The sequence below is a fragment of the Rhinopithecus bieti genome, unplaced genomic scaffold (genome assembly GCF_001698545.2).
Source record: "Rhinopithecus bieti isolate Rb0 unplaced genomic scaffold, ASM169854v2 scaffold_57691, whole genome shotgun sequence".
In the NCBI taxonomy this organism is placed as follows: Eukaryota; Metazoa; Chordata; class Mammalia; order Primates; family Cercopithecidae; genus Rhinopithecus; species Rhinopithecus bieti.
The window spans coordinates 1,422,817-1,440,366 of record NW_016824383.1 but is presented as its reverse complement, the minus strand read 5'-3'; the positions used below and the strand labels follow the sequence as shown (position 1 = coordinate 1,440,366).

General features: G+C 36.7%; 1 protein-coding gene across 1 annotated transcript in view; it reads left to right on the top strand.

The window, feature by feature from the left end:
- Positions 1-17,550, top strand: part of RYR2 (ryanodine receptor 2) — an 808,217-nt gene that overhangs the window by 608,160 nt on the left and 182,507 nt on the right. Inside the window, 7 exon segments of the mRNA XM_017862245.1 lie at positions 1,379-1,499; positions 6,432-6,601; positions 7,857-8,077; positions 9,376-9,466; positions 11,957-12,097; positions 13,523-13,686; positions 15,723-15,801. Of these exon segments, the coding sequence (XP_017717734.1) occupies positions 1,379-1,499; positions 6,432-6,601; positions 7,857-8,077; positions 9,376-9,466; positions 11,957-12,097; positions 13,523-13,686; positions 15,723-15,801 (987 nt within the window).

The window sequence follows — 17,550 nt, the reverse complement described above, 5'->3', positions numbered from 1 at the left end:
AAAAAAAAAAAAAAAAAAAAAAAAAAATCCTGGCCCAGGGCCCAAAACATTCAATTCCAGATCTCCTAATGGGAAATAAACCCAGAGTTTGAGAGTTTGAAACGCATTGATTGGTGCTGGGGTAGTTAAGAACTGTAAGGATATTTCTAAAGTGGGATGAGCAAGAAGCCAGGGCATTCTTACAAAGCACCTTTCTCTCTACCTTTATTATCTATATTTCTTCTGGTTTTGGTTGGGTTTTTTTGTGTGGTTTAGGTTTTTCATACCCAGAGGTTAAAACTTCCTTGATGTACTCTTTTCTTGTGAACAGAGAGGAATCACAGGATAGAGAAATGTTAGAATGTTAGAAAACTGGAGTCTGATTTTATAAAATTTAAACTTTGCCCCTAGTAAGATTTTTTCGTCTTAGTAAATGGAAACAGAGACTATTAAAAATTTCTATGCTGGAGGTGATTACTGACAACAACAACAACAACAAAAAAAACTTGCTGACAATATTTGTTCTTTTCCCATCTCAGAAAACACGTCAGCGAAACAAAGAGAAAGTATACTAATAAATAGAAGTTTTCATTCTGTTCTATTAATGGGGGAAAAACTAAGTGGAGTAATAAGGGACCAACCTTGACATTTCTGAAATTTATGCATCTTCACAAAACTATTATTTGAGGCCTTCTATGTGCCAGAAATTGTGCTTGCGTTTCACACCCTGTAATGAGGCAAACAGATGCCCATCCTGGCTCTGCAAGCCAAGTCTGTCCTGAAGACTTGCTGAGATTCTTGACTGTATCGTCATCCACAGTCATCCTGGGTACTTCATGTCAGTCTAAAAGAACTGTTAGGTTTTATGTTCATCATTTCCTCCACATTATAAATCCAGCCTTGGGAAAAATCAGGGTCGAAGACCGACGGATATGCAATTCTTTTCTTAGCACAAAGCAAGAAAGAAGCTAATTCCGTCATAAATATTAGTATATGTTCAGAGTCTAATGATAATTTTGTTTGTATTATTGCTCGTGTTATTGATAGGTATTTACATGTAATTTTGGAAAGTAAACTTTTGTAAACACGTCAGATTCTCAATATATCTTAACAGTCCCCAAAAGGATTAAAACTGTTGTTCTAATGGATGAACCAACTGGCCTAGACCATAGTATAAATAATTTGGTGTATGCTGAAGTCAATGAAAACTGTGTGAGCAAGTAAATATCCACAGGTAAGCCAGAGACTATTTCTGAGAGAGGCATAACTTTATACATATACTGATCAGAAAATTATTTTGGACTTGGATTCCCATACTTCAGATTTCCTGGACAGAATTGTAACATTGATATCACAGAGTTGTTCTAATGTTTTCTTTTTTGTTTTTCCTCCTGTATAGTTGATTCATGCTGGTAAGGGAGAAGCCATCAGAATTAGGTCTATTTTGAGATCCCTAATTCCCTTGGGAGATTTGGTGGGCGTTATCAGCATCGCTTTTCAGATGCCAACAATAGCCAAAGGTAAGGCCAACTTCAGTAGGACGTCCTAATTCAGTAGGATGTTGGATGACATCATGTTCTAAATGATGTTTTCCATACTCAACATCCCAACCTCTCCGCTTCCTAAATTATGTCTATACTACTTAAATTTCTTTTTTTTAAAAAGCTATAAAGTATATATTTTATCATTTTTTTCCTTTTTTTTTTTTTTTTCGAGATGGAGTCTCGCTCTGTAGCCCAGGCTGGAGTGCAGTGGTGCGATCTCCACTCACTGCAAGCTCCACCTCCTGGGTTCAAGCAATTCTCCTGCCTCAGCCTCTTCAGTAGCTGGGACTACAGGCGCCTGCCACCACGCCTGGCTAATTTTTTGTATTTTTAGTAGAGATGGGGTTTCACCGTGTTAGCCAAGACGGTCTCGATCTCCTGACCTCGTGATCCGCCCGCCTCGCCCTCCCAAAGTGCTGAGATTACAGGCAGGAGCCAGCACACCCGGCCTTTTCTCCATTATTTTTAAAGCTGTGTTTGCTTTGAGATTTTAATTCTCTTTTATATGACATTTCAGACAGCTTCCAGAAAAGCAGAAATATGCACCACCACCCTACTGTCTCATGTCATGCCTTCTATCATTGGTTGCATGCTCCTCTTTCTTGACCTCAGTTCCTTAGTTCATGCGTTTTTGTAGTTTTCATTGTCACTTTCTTGTAATGCTTTTCTATTAAAAACAATGATGATAGCTTTTGACTTAGAGATTTTAAAATCCCCTCTGTTAAAAAGAGTGTTTTGTTTGTTTGTTTGTTTTTGTTTTTGTTTTTTATTTTTTAGACAGAGTCTCACTCTGTCACCCAGGCTGGAGTGCAGTGGCGCGATCTCCGCTCACTGCAATCTCCGCCTTCCGGGTTCAAGTGATTCTCCTGTCTCAGCCTCCCAAGTGGCGGGGACTAGAGGTGCTCACCACCACGCTGGGCTAGTTTTTTGTGTTTTTAGTAGAGACTGGATTTCACCATGTTAGCTAGGATGGTCTCAATCTCCTGACCTCACAATCCACCCACGTTGGCCTCCCAAAGTGCTGGGTTTACAGGCGTGAGCCACCACTCCTGGCCAAAAAGAAGTGTTCTTTTCATGAGTAAGGATAAAATTTTTTTTAAGATTAAAGAAATTATTGAAGACAACTAAAATAAATGTTAAATCCCAAATATACTTTGTTTTCACTTTCTCAAATGGAAGGTTTTTTTTTTCAGTTTTCAATACTTTATTGGATATTTATACATAAATCACTTACATGAAAGACTTCTAATTGTAGAACAAAACATAATTAGGGGTTGGGCGTGGTGGTTCAAGCCTGTAATCCTAGCAGTTTGGGAGGCCAAGGTAGGTGGATCACCTGAGGTCAGGAGTTCGAGACCAGCCTGGACAACATGGCAAAACCCTGTCTCTGCTAAAAATACAAAAGTTAGCCAGGCATGGTGGTGGGTGTCTGTAATCCCAGCTACTTGGGAGGCTGAGGCAGGAGAATCGCTTGAACCTGGGATGGTGGGGAGGTTGCAGTGGGCTGAGATTGCACCACTTCATTCCAGCCTGGGCTATAGAGCGAAACTCTGTCTCAAACAAACAAACAAAAAACATAATCAGGTAGGAAGTGCATGCTGTATATAATCATTTTCTTTCATTAATTATGTTCCCAGAGAAGGCAGGCTATAGTAGCTCAAGTCTAGAACGAAAGGGGTCACCATATATCTGAAGGTAGCTCATCCTGTTTGCCAGGCATGATTATGAGTAAGTAAAGTCTTGTGTATGCTAACCTTAAACCCAAATCTACAAGGTGACAAAACTACCGTAATAATCAAATGCTCATTATAGCTTTAGGCAAAGCTAGAAATTAAAACTTTTCCCCACCTTTGGCTTCCCTACTTGAGCCAGTTTCTTTTCCTTGTGCATCTGTAGCTCATCTTCATCTGCTTTCTCTGTACCTCTCTTCTAACTCATGTTCATTTGCTTAAGGAAAATATATTTTCCTTATTCTATATTTTGAGCCGCAAAATAGACACTATCAGGACAAAGATAATAATAGTACCAGTGACATACAGATTAGGAAATAGTGAAGCATTGAATTTTGTAGTAATATGAGTAATAACAAAGAACCAAGAACATAGACTGTAAGAGAGCCCAGGTGTCCTTTTCAGAATGGGCCCCAAAGTTTCCAGGTACCTCATTTCCTCCAGTCATCTGCCTTTAGCAGCCTTCAAGAGTTTTCACGTTGCTTTCTTTCCTTTACTAGTTAGTTGTGCTCTAATATGTTATTTTTCTTCACATATTTGCAGTATGTTGTCTCCATCGGGAGTCACAGTGGTTTGTGTGTGTGTGTTTGTGAATTTTGTATCACAGCCACAATGAAAGTTAACTTTTAACACAATCCATTGGTATTTGTTAAATCTCTTCTTTTTGTAGCTGGGTGTGGTGGTGCACACCTGTAGTCCCAGCTACTCAGGAGGCTAAGGCAGGAGAATCGCTTGAACCTGGGAGGCGGAGATTGCAGTGAGCGGCGGTCGTGCCACTGTGCTCCAGCCTGGGCAGCAGAGCGAGACTCCATCTCAAATTTTTTTTTTTTTTTTTCTGCTTTCCTTTTGTGGAGAACGTAGACAGAAACCTGTCGGTTTTTATGTCACCATAGTTGTGCATTTAACTTTATGTGGCTATGCATTCACTGCAAAGCTTAAAACACCTATATTTCTTTCTCCTTTTCAATGACAACTCAATTGGTCTATAAGCATCACCAAGTAGCAGTAATAATGGTTATTATACATTCTATATTTAGTATGTGAAATATGTCTCTAAAGAATGATATTTTCTCTTCTCAGGATTAGCTAAGGTCTTCCTCAGACATTTTTATCATATTTATTTCCAAGCTAGAGTATGCCTCAGAATAATAATCAAAGAAGGAGGGGTTCAGAAAACTTGAGAACAAACACGTAATCCTGCAGCTCTTGGCCCGGGCTGATTTGGCCGCCCTGTCTGAGGCAGTAATTGCAGGTGGATGAATACAGTAGGCATTGCTGGTAATTGTGGATGGATGTATACAGCAGGCACCGTGGGGCGAAACTGCTGCTTTATTGTCTCCAGTGTGTTTGAGGAGATGGTGCAAATAAAACAGCAACTTGAGCCAATCCGTGAGTCTTGAGCCAGATGCATTTGTGGCATTCATTAAAATGAATGTCTGCTTGGATAAGAGTTTAAAAAGGAAAGCATATAGAGCAGGATCAGTGGGTTGCTCCCCTTTTCCCTAGGCACAGCTACACTTTAAGATAATAGAATACTGTACATTTAAATTCCTTTTTAATGTGATTTTTAGGAGAATTGAAATTGAATTTTATATAGATTTGTAATTAAAAATCAGAGCATACTGATTTAACACTAAGGTTAAGTCAGCTTTTTTTTTTATTTTTTTTTTTTGAGACGGAGTCTCGCTCTGTTGCCCAGGCTGGAGTGCAGTGGCCGGATCTCAGCTCACTGCAAGCTCCGCCTCCTGGGTTTACGCCATTCTCCTGCCTCAGCCTCCTGAGTAGCTGGGACTACAGGTGCCCGCCACCACGCCCGGCTAGTTTTTTGTATTTTTTTGGTAGAGATGGGGTTTCACCGTGTTAGCCAGGATGGTCTCGATCTCCTGACCTCGTGATCCGCCCGTCTCAGCCTCCCAAAGTGCTGGGATTACTGGATTTTAAATCCAGTTTTAGTTGGTTTAAATACAACTCCATTAATTACTAGGTGTATGACCTTGGACTAGTTACTTAACTTCTCTAAAGGCTGGTTTTTGTGATCCGTTGAATGAGAATCATAATAGCAGCCTCACAGATGGGTTGTGGGAATTGCATAAGATCATGTCAGGAACGTTCCTAGTGCTGTGCCTGACAGCAGCACAACACATCAGAACTATTATTTTTAAATGTAAGGAAAGGAATGTATTAGTTGTATTAGGTGTTGTTATAATACTACCAGGCATTATCCTTTCGTCTAGTTTCCTTTAGAACATTATTTGTTTATTTTCATGATTCACATATAAAATTTGTTCATTGACTATAAGTGAAAACAGAAAAGTTGTCATTTTATTCTTTCGGTTTATTCAGGATGATTGTGGTCATGTGTCATCTTGTTTCATGAGTTCTTGTTTCTTTGATGTTGTATCCATATGAAAAGTTCTGTGATATTATTTGTAGAATCGTGGTGTGTGATCAGCACCAGTTTGGCATAATTATATGGTCAAACAGGAAGTAAATCAATTCTTCAGTATTTGAAATTGGCACATAATCCCATTATTTCTCTTATCAGTGGTCCCCAGTTAGGGAACTTACGGAGTTACTGTAAAGAATTCACTAATCTATATAGGCATAAAGCTTCGAGTATTGATAGAGAAAACAATATGACCCTTAAATGCGTGTTAAATGCTATTATGATTAATGAAACATATTTCATATGAAAGCCATACTGGTTTTATAGTGTTATTTCATCATTTTGTTGTTGTTCTAAGGCATAAAAAGAGAAATATACCAAGATTATCACATAAGGGTAGATGAGCTTTATTCATGTTTAAAACAGGCTTGCTTAGAAAAGAGTGAAAATCCCCACTTTACATTTTAACTTTTCATGGATTTCACTTGGAGTTTTAGAAAGTAGATTTTGGATGCCTGTTTGTTTCTCCTAAGTATCTAACAATGCCACATCTTGTATCCTGTATGCAGTTAACAAGTGGATGCCTATATAACACTTAAATGACCTTGGCTTTAAATTACACTGCCTTATTTCCTTAGCAAACTCCGGTAATAGCTTGAGGGTAGTTGAAGAACAGAAAACCATTTCACTGAAAAGTTTATTTAAAATGTAAGAAGTCTAGAAAGCAGCCATTTGTAATCTAGCCCATATATGGCACAGCCATTGACACCAAAACTCACTTCTCTCTTTTAGATGGGAATGCGGTGGAGCCTGACATGTCTGCGGGGTTTTGCCCAGATCACAAGGCAGCCATGGTTTTATTCCTTGACAGGGTCTATGGAATTGAGGTTCAAGACTTCCTCCTCCATCTTCTTGAGGTTGGCTTTCTGCCAGATCTCCGGGCGGCTGCTTCTTTAGATACGGTGAGATTGGAGCAATGGACTTCCTCCTCTCTTGACTCTTCATTCTGTGCCTTATGATATTCTTATATATAGATAGATAGATAGATTAATTGATTGACAATGAATGTTTATTGATTACCTGTTATATTTTCAGGTAAGCCATGGGTAAACAGAAAATAAAACTAGGCTATGTTCTCAAGGAATTCACTGAATAAACTGACCACCTCAGGAAACTTCCCACTGACCAAAAAGAATATGATAAGAATTCTGATAAGGTGCTATGGGATTCAATCAGAGGTTCACATAACTCTAATTTGGGAGGTCACAGTGACTCCTGTTAACCTCTGTTCAGTATCAACCTCCAAATTGGCCTAAACACTTATGCTTCTCAATAAAAGCAATTAAAGAATTACGATGATTTAATGGATATTGTTGAGTCATTATCATCTTGGTGTCTTCGTTTGTTAAGGTACAAATGGATTGAAATCTGTTCTGTATATTGGGTGACCCACACAGAGAATCTGCCGTTATCAGCTTAAATGTTCTTCTCTTTGAAACACTGTGGAATAAGCTGAAGTTCTAAATGTTGTTATAGTAGTTATAGTACTGTACACATTTAATACCTACTTTCATGTACTCATTAATTTTATCAGTTCAATGTGCTTTTTTGATTTCAAAGTACATCAGGACTTGAGCTGACAGTAGCCCCTTCACAAAATATACGAGAGCAGAATCACAAAACTGAAATGAAAACTTTTTTTCTTTGTTTTGCATATTCAGATGAAATTCTGGACCTGAATAGTATGGATGATAACATAGTAATACAGTTATCCTTTGATTATTGGTGCTGATAGACATGAGAAGAATAAATATGAATCATAAAGAGAATTCAGAAAGAATTTATGCATATGAGATCTACTGTGAGAATAAGCTCTTCTCTTTGCCTAGCAAAGGAAAACACATCTGTGATATTATCGTCTTCTTATGTTGATCCTACCATTGATATTTAATGATAGAATCTGAGCCTGTTAAGCTTTTTGAAGAGATAGGTGTCATTTCATTCATTTTTATCTGTTTTATGAAAATTGAGAGTTGATTGTTTTAGTGGTAAAATCATATGAACCCCACATTTAAAGATATAACTGAAGAATACATTTACATGTCTCATAGCGCTATCATCTTCTAGATAGTGAAATTACATGTTCCCATGTTAATCCCTTTGAAAGTTATCTACTGCCAAACACAAATGGCCTTCTACTCTCTGATTCTTTTTCAGGCGGCTTTGAGTGCTACAGACATGGCCTTGGCCCTCAATCGGTACCTTTGCACAGCCGTCTTGCCGTTGTTAACAAGATGTGCTCCTCTCTTTGCTGGCACAGAGCACCATGCTTCTCTCATTGACTCATTACTTCATACTGTGTATAGACTTTCTAAGGGCTGTTCACTTACCAAAGCTCAGCGGGATTCTATAGAAGTTTGTTTACTCTCTATTTGTGGGTGAGTGGATGACAAATTCTACGCCAGCTTCTTCTTTAAAAAACAGAATTTACAGTGTGGCTTTTGACAAATTATTTGGAATTTTGGAAACATTTTCCATACCACAGATTTAATTCATTTTAGGTAGTCCCATATACTGAGGTATGAGTCTTCTCTGAGCGCCCTTGCTCCCAGTCGAGTTCTGGAGTGTTCCTCCAAGCCTCCCTAGGGTATCCAGCTGTTGGATATAGCTTTTGACCAGTTATAGAATACTATTCTGGATGTTGGGAGTGGGGAGAAATTGTGTCGGGAGTCCTTGGCCACTTTAGGTGAGGTGAATAGATCTCCCCTTTTGACTGTGTTTGATGATTTAACTCCTCTTCTAGAAGAGAAAAGAAAAAAGGGACTTCTTAAATATAAAATGTGATACAGCATAATATTAAAACCATATTTATGTGGGGCAATGATGAAGGCTGAATATTTCCTCCAACCTGGAAAACCATTTCCTATCAGTAGAAGTGCTAGAATGTGTTACTATGAAAACCAGAAACGTGTCTCGCCCTGATGAAGTTTTGCCTGTGAAAGTGAGAATTTCTCAAGCGCCTAGAAAGGTCATGGATCCTTTGTAACTGCTCCAGGAGCTCTTGCCTAGCAGTCCCTGGGGGAAGGGCACGTTTTCACCCATGGTAGAGCGTCTGGGTTGAGAGCCAGATGGCACTGAAAGAAGTGGAAAATCAGAAGTGTAGCGCTTTAACTTCCCTAATCTAAGATTCTGTAAAATTGAACCAAAACGCCTCACTCACAGAGATTTTCTAAGTGTTAAACGAGGTGAAACACTTGCCGTTGCCTGATGCAGTAGATGTTCACTATGTATTCATTTTCGCTCCCTTTCTTCTCTGGCAAATTTGCTGTCTCAGCCATTTTTTCCTCCTTTCTGTTCCGATATTCCCTCTTCTTTTTGCTTCTTACCATCCATTGGAATGAGGGAAGGGACATTTACTAAATCTAATGGAGGAAAGTCTTAGGAAACAGTGGGGTCTGCATTTGTGAGTGGTTTGGAAAGGAAGGAGCAGAACAGAAACATCTTCTGTAGCAAAGAAGGGGTGGTCTTCAGATCTGGGGGATAGAGATGAGTTGGGAAATCTAACCTTATATAAAATTAACTAAGTAGCCGATCTTTGGACAAAGAACGTCTAATGAATACCATCTGAAGAGAGGTATAGATTCAGGTCCTTGGCTTACATAATGTATTCTAATGAATGATCTACTTAGTTTAGACACATTGCTCAGCATTATTAACATTAACTTTGTTCTAACAGACAACTGAGACCTTCTATGATGCAGCACTTACTCAGAAGATTAGTATTTGATGTCCCATTATTAAATGAACATGCAAAGATGCCTCTTAAAGTAAGTATAGGAAATGTGTGTAGATATTTGATGACTGGTTTCTCTGATTTTATTTTCTATGACAACACATACATTTCTTAGATACATCATGCTTGATGCTGGAAAATGTCTCCCAATTATTGAAATGGGCATTTAGAAGTTATAGGAATGTATACAGCAACTTTCAATAAACAAGTTCTATAAGATTATAGAAATCTTAACAATGATTTCAATGGAAACAATGGAAATAGAAATCAACAGGAAAAAGATGAAGGCCCACAGCGAAAATATAAGCCAAGATATTCTTAAGGTGGAAAACATGGTAATAGGCCTGGCCTAAAATATTATTAGAAACCTCGAGGGATAAAGACCAGGCTTTAAAGACAACATTTTCTAAGTTAATAATCACATGACAGGCTCCAAATGTCACTTCACAGGGTTCAAAGATAACCTCTCTCTATATGCAATTATAGTTTGTCACACAGTATAGAAAAATCACTGGTATTTTTTCTAAATTTATTGTTCTGTTCAGGATCAAGTCTCATTCTATCTTACTGAGTTGGGAATGTTTTCTTGTCCTTTAATATCATAATCTAGACTCACAATATAGAATACAGTGTTTGCATCAGAGTTATATAGTAATGTGATGGATTTTTTAATAGATGACCACTCTGTACTGCCATCCAGTAGCATTATTTTTTCCCCAATGGCTACCCAGTACCAGTGCTGAAGAAGTATGAGATATGAAGAGTCTATATGGAGTTGTTACAGTAAGCATCCTGGATATTTAGCAAAAGTAATCTTTCTCTGTGAAAACTGACTTTGGTTTAATAAATCTAGATACATTAGTGAATTAGGTAAAATAAATTATATCCTTGCTAAAAATTCTGCTTTTATGTTTTTTGTCATCTAAAATGGTCCTTGTCTTGCAAAATTTTTTGATACAAATATGCTGGAAAATTCATGAAAAAAGATACAGTCTCATGCTGTTACCCTTATGCAATAAAACTCTTTTACATTAGAGATATGTCAGTGTTAAGCCAAGCATGTTAGATCTCAATATTTCATCATTTGTGACTCCTAAATTATGTGGATATGTGGATGTGTTCATTTTTTTGTAACTGAAAGGAAAAGTAAATGAGTTTTAATATTTTAACAATAAGACATTCAGCCCACATCAATAACAGTAATTCTTAAAATTTATTTTCTTCCTTAGATATAGGAAAGAGTCGAAATATGTATAGTCATATAGATCAGTTTATTAATTTGACAAATATAGATCAAAAATAAATTATCCAAAGAACTACCAAATAATTGAAAGATTCTCTGCTTGTCCTTGACATTCCAGTTAGTTCTAAACAAGCAACATGCATAGGTGAAAATGCAAGGAGCAGTGTAGACAATCAGTAAAGTAATAAATTGCATCCGTAACCCCCAAAGAAATGTAGACAAAGAAGTGATCCAAGTAGAGCAGTTTTGGAAATTGACTTGGAGAATTAAGTATTGAGGCAAGCCACAGGGAGGCAGAGACGGAACAAAAAGAATCACAGACGTATAGTTCCTTTATTGTGCTTCTGGGCCATCCTGACATCAGTCCCTTCGTTTTACATGTGGATTGCAAGATATTAATAACAATTCATAAAATTATAAGTAAATGATTAATGTAGAACTCAGGGATACGTAGAATCCAAACAACCTCATAAAGAATGCTGTACAAGATATAGTTATTTGTAAAATTGGGCGTTTGGTCCTCATATTGTAATCAGTGTTAAATTTGAAAGAGACGTAGTGTATCAGTTGGGGTTCTCTAAAGGGGCAGAACTAATGGAATAGATGTATATATGAAGGGGAGTTTATTAAGGAGTGCTGGCTCACACAGTCACCAGGTGAAGTCCCACAATAGACCATCTGCAAGTCGAGGGGCCAGGAAGCCAGTCCAGGTTCCAAAACCTTAAACATAGGGAAGCCAACAGTGCAGCCTTCAGTCTGTGGCCAAAGACCCAAGAGCCCCTGGTAAATCACTGGCGTAGGTCCAAAAGTCTAAAAGCTGAAGAACTTGGTGTCTGATGTTCCAGGGCAGGAAGCACCCAGCACAGGAGAAAGATGAAGGCCAGAAGACTCAGCAAGTCCAGTCCTTCCACATTCTTCTGCCTGCTTTGATCCTAGCCCTGTTGGCAGCTGATTAGATGGTGCCCACCTAAATTGAGGGTGGGTCTGTCTCTCCCTATCCACCCACTGACTCAAATGTTAATCTCCTTTGTCAACACCCTCACAGACACACCCAGGATCAATACTCTGCATCCTTCAATCCAGTCAAGTTGACCCTCAATATTAACTATCACACATAGTATACACGGTGGTAGTATTCTCCAAGACAGTTTACATGGGATTGAGCAATTTCACTTCAGTTGACCTTATAATGTAGCATTACAGTGTCATATGAGGAGAAATGAAAAAAAAATCCAAAAGGTTTTGATAGCTCATTGCTTTTATAATTGTTTTCCCACATAGCTGCTGACAAATCATTATGAAAGATGCTGGAAATATTACTGCCTGCCTGGAGGGTGGGGAAACTTTGGTGCTGCCTCAGAAGAAGAACTTCATTTGTCAAGAAAGTTGTTCTGGGGCATTTTTGATGCCCTGTCTCAAAAGGTAATTTAATATTTTGTGGGTTTGTTTGTATCAGTAAAATGGCACAAAGCCACACATTCTTAGTAAGATAGTATTCCTAGTTGAATACTGTCTTTGCTAACCAAGACACATACGGCTTTATTTTTTCTCTTTTCTCAACTTCATAATAAATGTTGAAAATGCAATTTATATTTATTTTTCTTAATCATTATGGTAGCATTTTCCTTGTGATCGTAACACTGTTTCTGAATGTAAAATGGCTAAGCAGTTCAGGAAATTACGCGCAGGGTTGATAAGTTTCTGGTGCATTTGGACTCAGACTCTCCCTAGTCCCATCTCCAATCTTATAAAGGCCAAAGAAATTATATCCAATACAAAAATATAAAACATGAAATCTTATGTAATTGTAATATCCCGGTTCCCTGCTAAAGTCTCCAGCTTTGCTGCTATGGAGCTTTAGATACCTTCACTCAATGTTGCATTGGATATATGGCATTCCCTTATAGTTGCAAAATTTATAATGAATAGTTCATATGTTTTCAGATGGCTGGCAGGTGTTGATCTTAGAGAAAAGGCAGAACAACAAGTTTTGTATGTTCATGCTTAAATTAATCAAAATTAGTTTGAATTCCCAGATTGACATTATTAGATGATTGGAGTAGTATAACCACAAGTTTGCTACATAATAGAGGAATATTTGTCTGCAATTACATTTGGTAGCAACACTTTAATACTTTTTCTTACTGAATTTCCTTTGGTAAACTGAGTCCTTTTAAAATAATGTGTAAGTATTTTTTAGAATCATTTACATTTATTTAACATTGAACATTTAAAGTGAAATAATTTAAATTATTACTTTTATTTTTTAGAAATATCTATAAATATAAATTTAACTTAATACTCAAATACCTCTTCTTATAAATTTTATCATGCATACTTTCTATAGAATTTCTTTTCCAGCTCAGAATTTTATTTTTCAAACCTTTATAATGCAACATGGATTGGTTAAAATTTCTCACTCTCTAGAATGTTATGATTTCTGTATTTTTCATGTAAACTCATTATAATATACAGGAATTATCTATAACTAACTATAAGGAACGTAGTCCCTATTGACTGAAATTATGTTTATCTTGTAACGATATTTTACACATTGACGATATTAAAGTTTACTTCATTTCCAATGTGTTGGAGAGTCAAAGATTTTATTCTCCTTAAACTGAAACTGCTGCAGCTTCTTTTATGTTTGTAAATCTAGCTGCAGCTTCTTTTATGTTTGATGGGGTTTTAGGTTCTGTGTTTCATTTTCTAGAAAAAGAATTATCAGAGAGTTCAGTTAGCCCAGGGTAATTCACATTTTCTTCTGCAACCTTCTGTAGCCCTGATGATCATGCTGAGAACTTTTGCTATATAGTAATTTCTTTTTTGGTCCTCCATTTTTCCCAGAAATATGAGCAAGAGCTTTTCAAACTGGCACTGCCTTGCCTGAGTGCAGTTGCGGGAGCTTTGCCTCCAGACTACATGGAGTCAAATTATGTCAGTATGATGGAAAAACAGTCATCAATGGATTCTGAAGGGAACTTTAACCCACAACCTGTTGATACCTCAAAGTATGGACTCTTTCTATTGCAGCAGATTTTTATTGTAAATGATGTGTGAAGTCTGAAATTGAATAAGGTACTAAAGTGAACTTTCTCTAATACATGTCCCCTTTGAATTGGTATCCTTTTAATAGGGGTCCTTTTAATTTATAAAATGGTAATAATAATAATAATAATAATATCAGAAATAGATAATATGTACCTTCGAGGATATTCTTAACACAATCAAGACTCCGTATATGTAATATCTACAATAGAATTAAGAAAGTCTGTCAGTTATATTTTTAGTTGAAACATTACCCTAAGTGTTTATTAGTAACTACAAATCAACCTCTATATAACATCTTTTACTTAGGATATTCCCAGCATGCACTGCAAAGCTGCTTCTGTGAGTGGCAAGGGAATCCCTTCACCCATCACTACATCTCAGCAAGGTCCAGGGTTAACAGCTGATGTTCAGCTTGATAAAACACAGCACGAGATGGAAGGGAATATCGAATGAGAATTTTTATGGAAAATTCAGCATGCAGTTAGAATGCAGTTTGACAACCAAAACTAAAGATGAAACAACATTCTTTAACATTATGAAACTTATTACATGTACTTAGTTGCAAAAATTGTTCTACAGATAGGATGTTTGGGAACTTCAGGTGTTTGAAGTCTGAGCATTTTGTTGTTGTTGTTACTGTTTTTAAGTAGGACCATGGTTCTCCATGTGCAAGGAAAGCTGCCTCTTCATGCCACATTATCTTACTGATTCCATGGTGCTCAGCAAGATCAGTTTTAGCAAGGTAGACACTTGGTAGTTCTTATCCACGGCTTCTGAATTTGCTTGGGAGTTCAACTTTGAGGCTTCTGAGTGGCCCCCAGCTGATTTAGCTTCCATAACCAGATCAGAATTTCAACTTGAGTGGTATGCCGTTAGTTTGATAATGCCTTAAATTTGCATGTTTGGTCTTTGATGACAGTCCTGTGAGAAAAGACCCTTTCCCCCATCCCCCAGTATTTGGCTTATGTGATTGATCTTTTGTATCTCCTCCGAAGTAAGTAAACCAATATATCACATGTTCACATTCCTACATGGGTAAGTTTGTGGTTTGCTAACATATGATCTAATCTGAGATTTTTAAATATCAGAACAATGTCATGGTTTTGGCATTGGTTCATTAAATCCAATTAATTAATGAGTGTGGGCATGGATATTAATTTATCTAGGCTTGCCCCTTTGGGGACTTCTTAACAGATACAGGTTTACGCGGTGGTATCAATGATTTCTAGATGAGTACAATTTTTTATATATTGCTTCTTAGGTATGTGTATGTCTTATAGTTCAATTACTGTTAACTGCTGGAAAACAACAACAAACCATCTTATACTAGATTTTATGTAGAATTGTGTTCTCAAAGTTAATACTTTAATAAGATATATTCATTAATGAATAGAATTTTATATATATATTTGATTTTCCATTCATAGATACGTTTTAAGCCTTAGATTTACCATCAGACTTGGTCATCATTTGCATGTCCTCAACATCAAGGAACTAAATACTCATTTAAACACAAAAGGAGTCAAGAGTAAATATTAACAAAAAGCAGGAGTTAATTATTTTCCCTATAGTTAATACTGGTAACATTTACAGCGTTATTTGTGGACCATGAATATTTAAAAATTTTAACACATCACTACTAAATTTAGTGCTTGTTTTTTCTTTGTTGTGTAATCTATTGTCCTAATCTTTGAATGTATTTTAATTATTTCAATTTATACATTTAATAATAATTGTTATTATAGTTTTATGATATTTAATTTGTTATGTTAGCACATAAACTATGAATCAATATAAGATGAGCAGATAGAACATTATCTGCTTGACTTTTCTTACATTGTTCTGAAAATAGAAAAATGTAATTCTTTGTTAAAAGTAGTGTTTACCAGTTAAAACTGAATGAGATATAAGCATTCAAAAGCTGTGAGTAAATGATTAATATGATTCCTGTAAATTCTGTGAAAATCAAGCTCTTTTGTCTTTACTTCTCTCATAGTATTACAATTCCTGAGAAGTTGGAATACTTCATTAACAAATATGCAGAACACTCCCATGACAAATGGTCAATGGACAAGGTAAAAAGAGAATTACATTCTTATTCAGTAGTCATTATTAATGACTGGTCACTGTTCAAATACTTCTGACCATGACAGTTTTCTCTTTTAAAATGAGAACTTGATCTAAATTAGGAAAAATACTTAATTACAATTAGCTTATATAATAATATAATATTTAGCTAGCTCTATCATTAATGCAAATATGATACACTTATGAATAAGCACTATTTTAAGCTTTCAAAAGATCTATTAATTACATTATAAATGTAGTTTCTATAACATATGTTGTTTATCTGAGTAAAAAGCAATAATCACCAAGGGCTTCAGGAGGAAATGGTGACCCCTGTTCAGAATTCACCTTTTAAGGAAACTTTGGTTTTATATGTAGGTTTTTTGGGTTTATTTTTTGAGTCCTGCTCTGTCGCCCAGGCTGGAGTGCAGTGGTGTGATCATACTTCACTGCATCCTGGAACTACTGGGATGCGATCCTCCTGCCTCAACCTCCTGAATAGTTGGGACTACAGGTGCACACCACCATACCTGGCTAATTGTTAATATTTTTTAATAGAGATGAGATCTTGCTATGTTGCCCAGGCTGGTCTCCAACTGTTGGCCTCAAGCAGTTGTTCAGCCAGCCTCAACCTTCCAAACTGCTGAGATTACAGGCATGAGCCACCATGCCTGGCCAGGTTTTAGGTATAGTTCTATATCAGATAAAATCTTGAAAATTATTAATCAGGATTTAACAATTATTTACCTTTTCTATTCTTCTGTTGTATTTCTTACTACCAACTAGATCTGCAGTTTACTAAAAATAGATTACATTGGCCAGGTGACTTTTTTGTGTGTTTTCAAGAAAAACAACACAAATGAGAAAACTAAAGTAGCTGCATCTATGAGATAATTTCTACATATTATGAGATTTTCTAAAGGAAATCTTATGCCTGAATATTCACATTTAAGTTGAGCTCAGTCTAAACTTGACAGAGGATAAAGTAGGTTCATCAGAGGAATTGAGTTGAGATGATTCAAGGACCTAAAATACTCATATATTGATTTGGTAAAATGAAAATCAGACACCAAAGGCTGCTTCCAGAGGATGTGTATGCTTCATAACAAATCAAGATCATCATGCTAGAGATGTCATATTGAGTTTCAGACATTGCCCTGGCCAGTCAGTCTTTCAGTTCCTCTAAGAAACCCTTTTTTGCAGGTTTTGATAAGTATCTGGTTCTTCATTCAGTAACCGATTTACTACGTAAGTCAGTAAGGATCTATCTTACATAAAAACTCCACTAAGTACTGAGTGGGTGGAGTTGGTGATGGAGAGGAATATTACAGGAAGCTATTCCAGTCTAATTACTCAGACTCTGTAGGCAGACGAGAAATGATATAGGGAAATGGAGATATGTACAAATGGGCAAAATAATATGGAATGAATGTGTTGAGAGAAAATTTGATGAAAGAATGGATAAAACAGGTGGCATTATTCAGAGAAGACTCTGAGATGCATACTCTAGTTTTCCTATTTAAAATGCATGTTTTTTATTTACACTTCACAGGTGGGGTCCCAAGATGGGTCAGAATAGATATCCTTGGGACCATGCGTCCCTCTAGCCTCCTCCTGTGGGAATGCTTATTGGCACAATGACAAGACCTTGGTCTGTTTAAGGAAGATTGGGCGCTTCTAGTCTCTGGATAAAAAGACTTGTTCCAGATGATTACTGAAAATACATCATGCAATATATCCATGCAACAAAGCTGTAC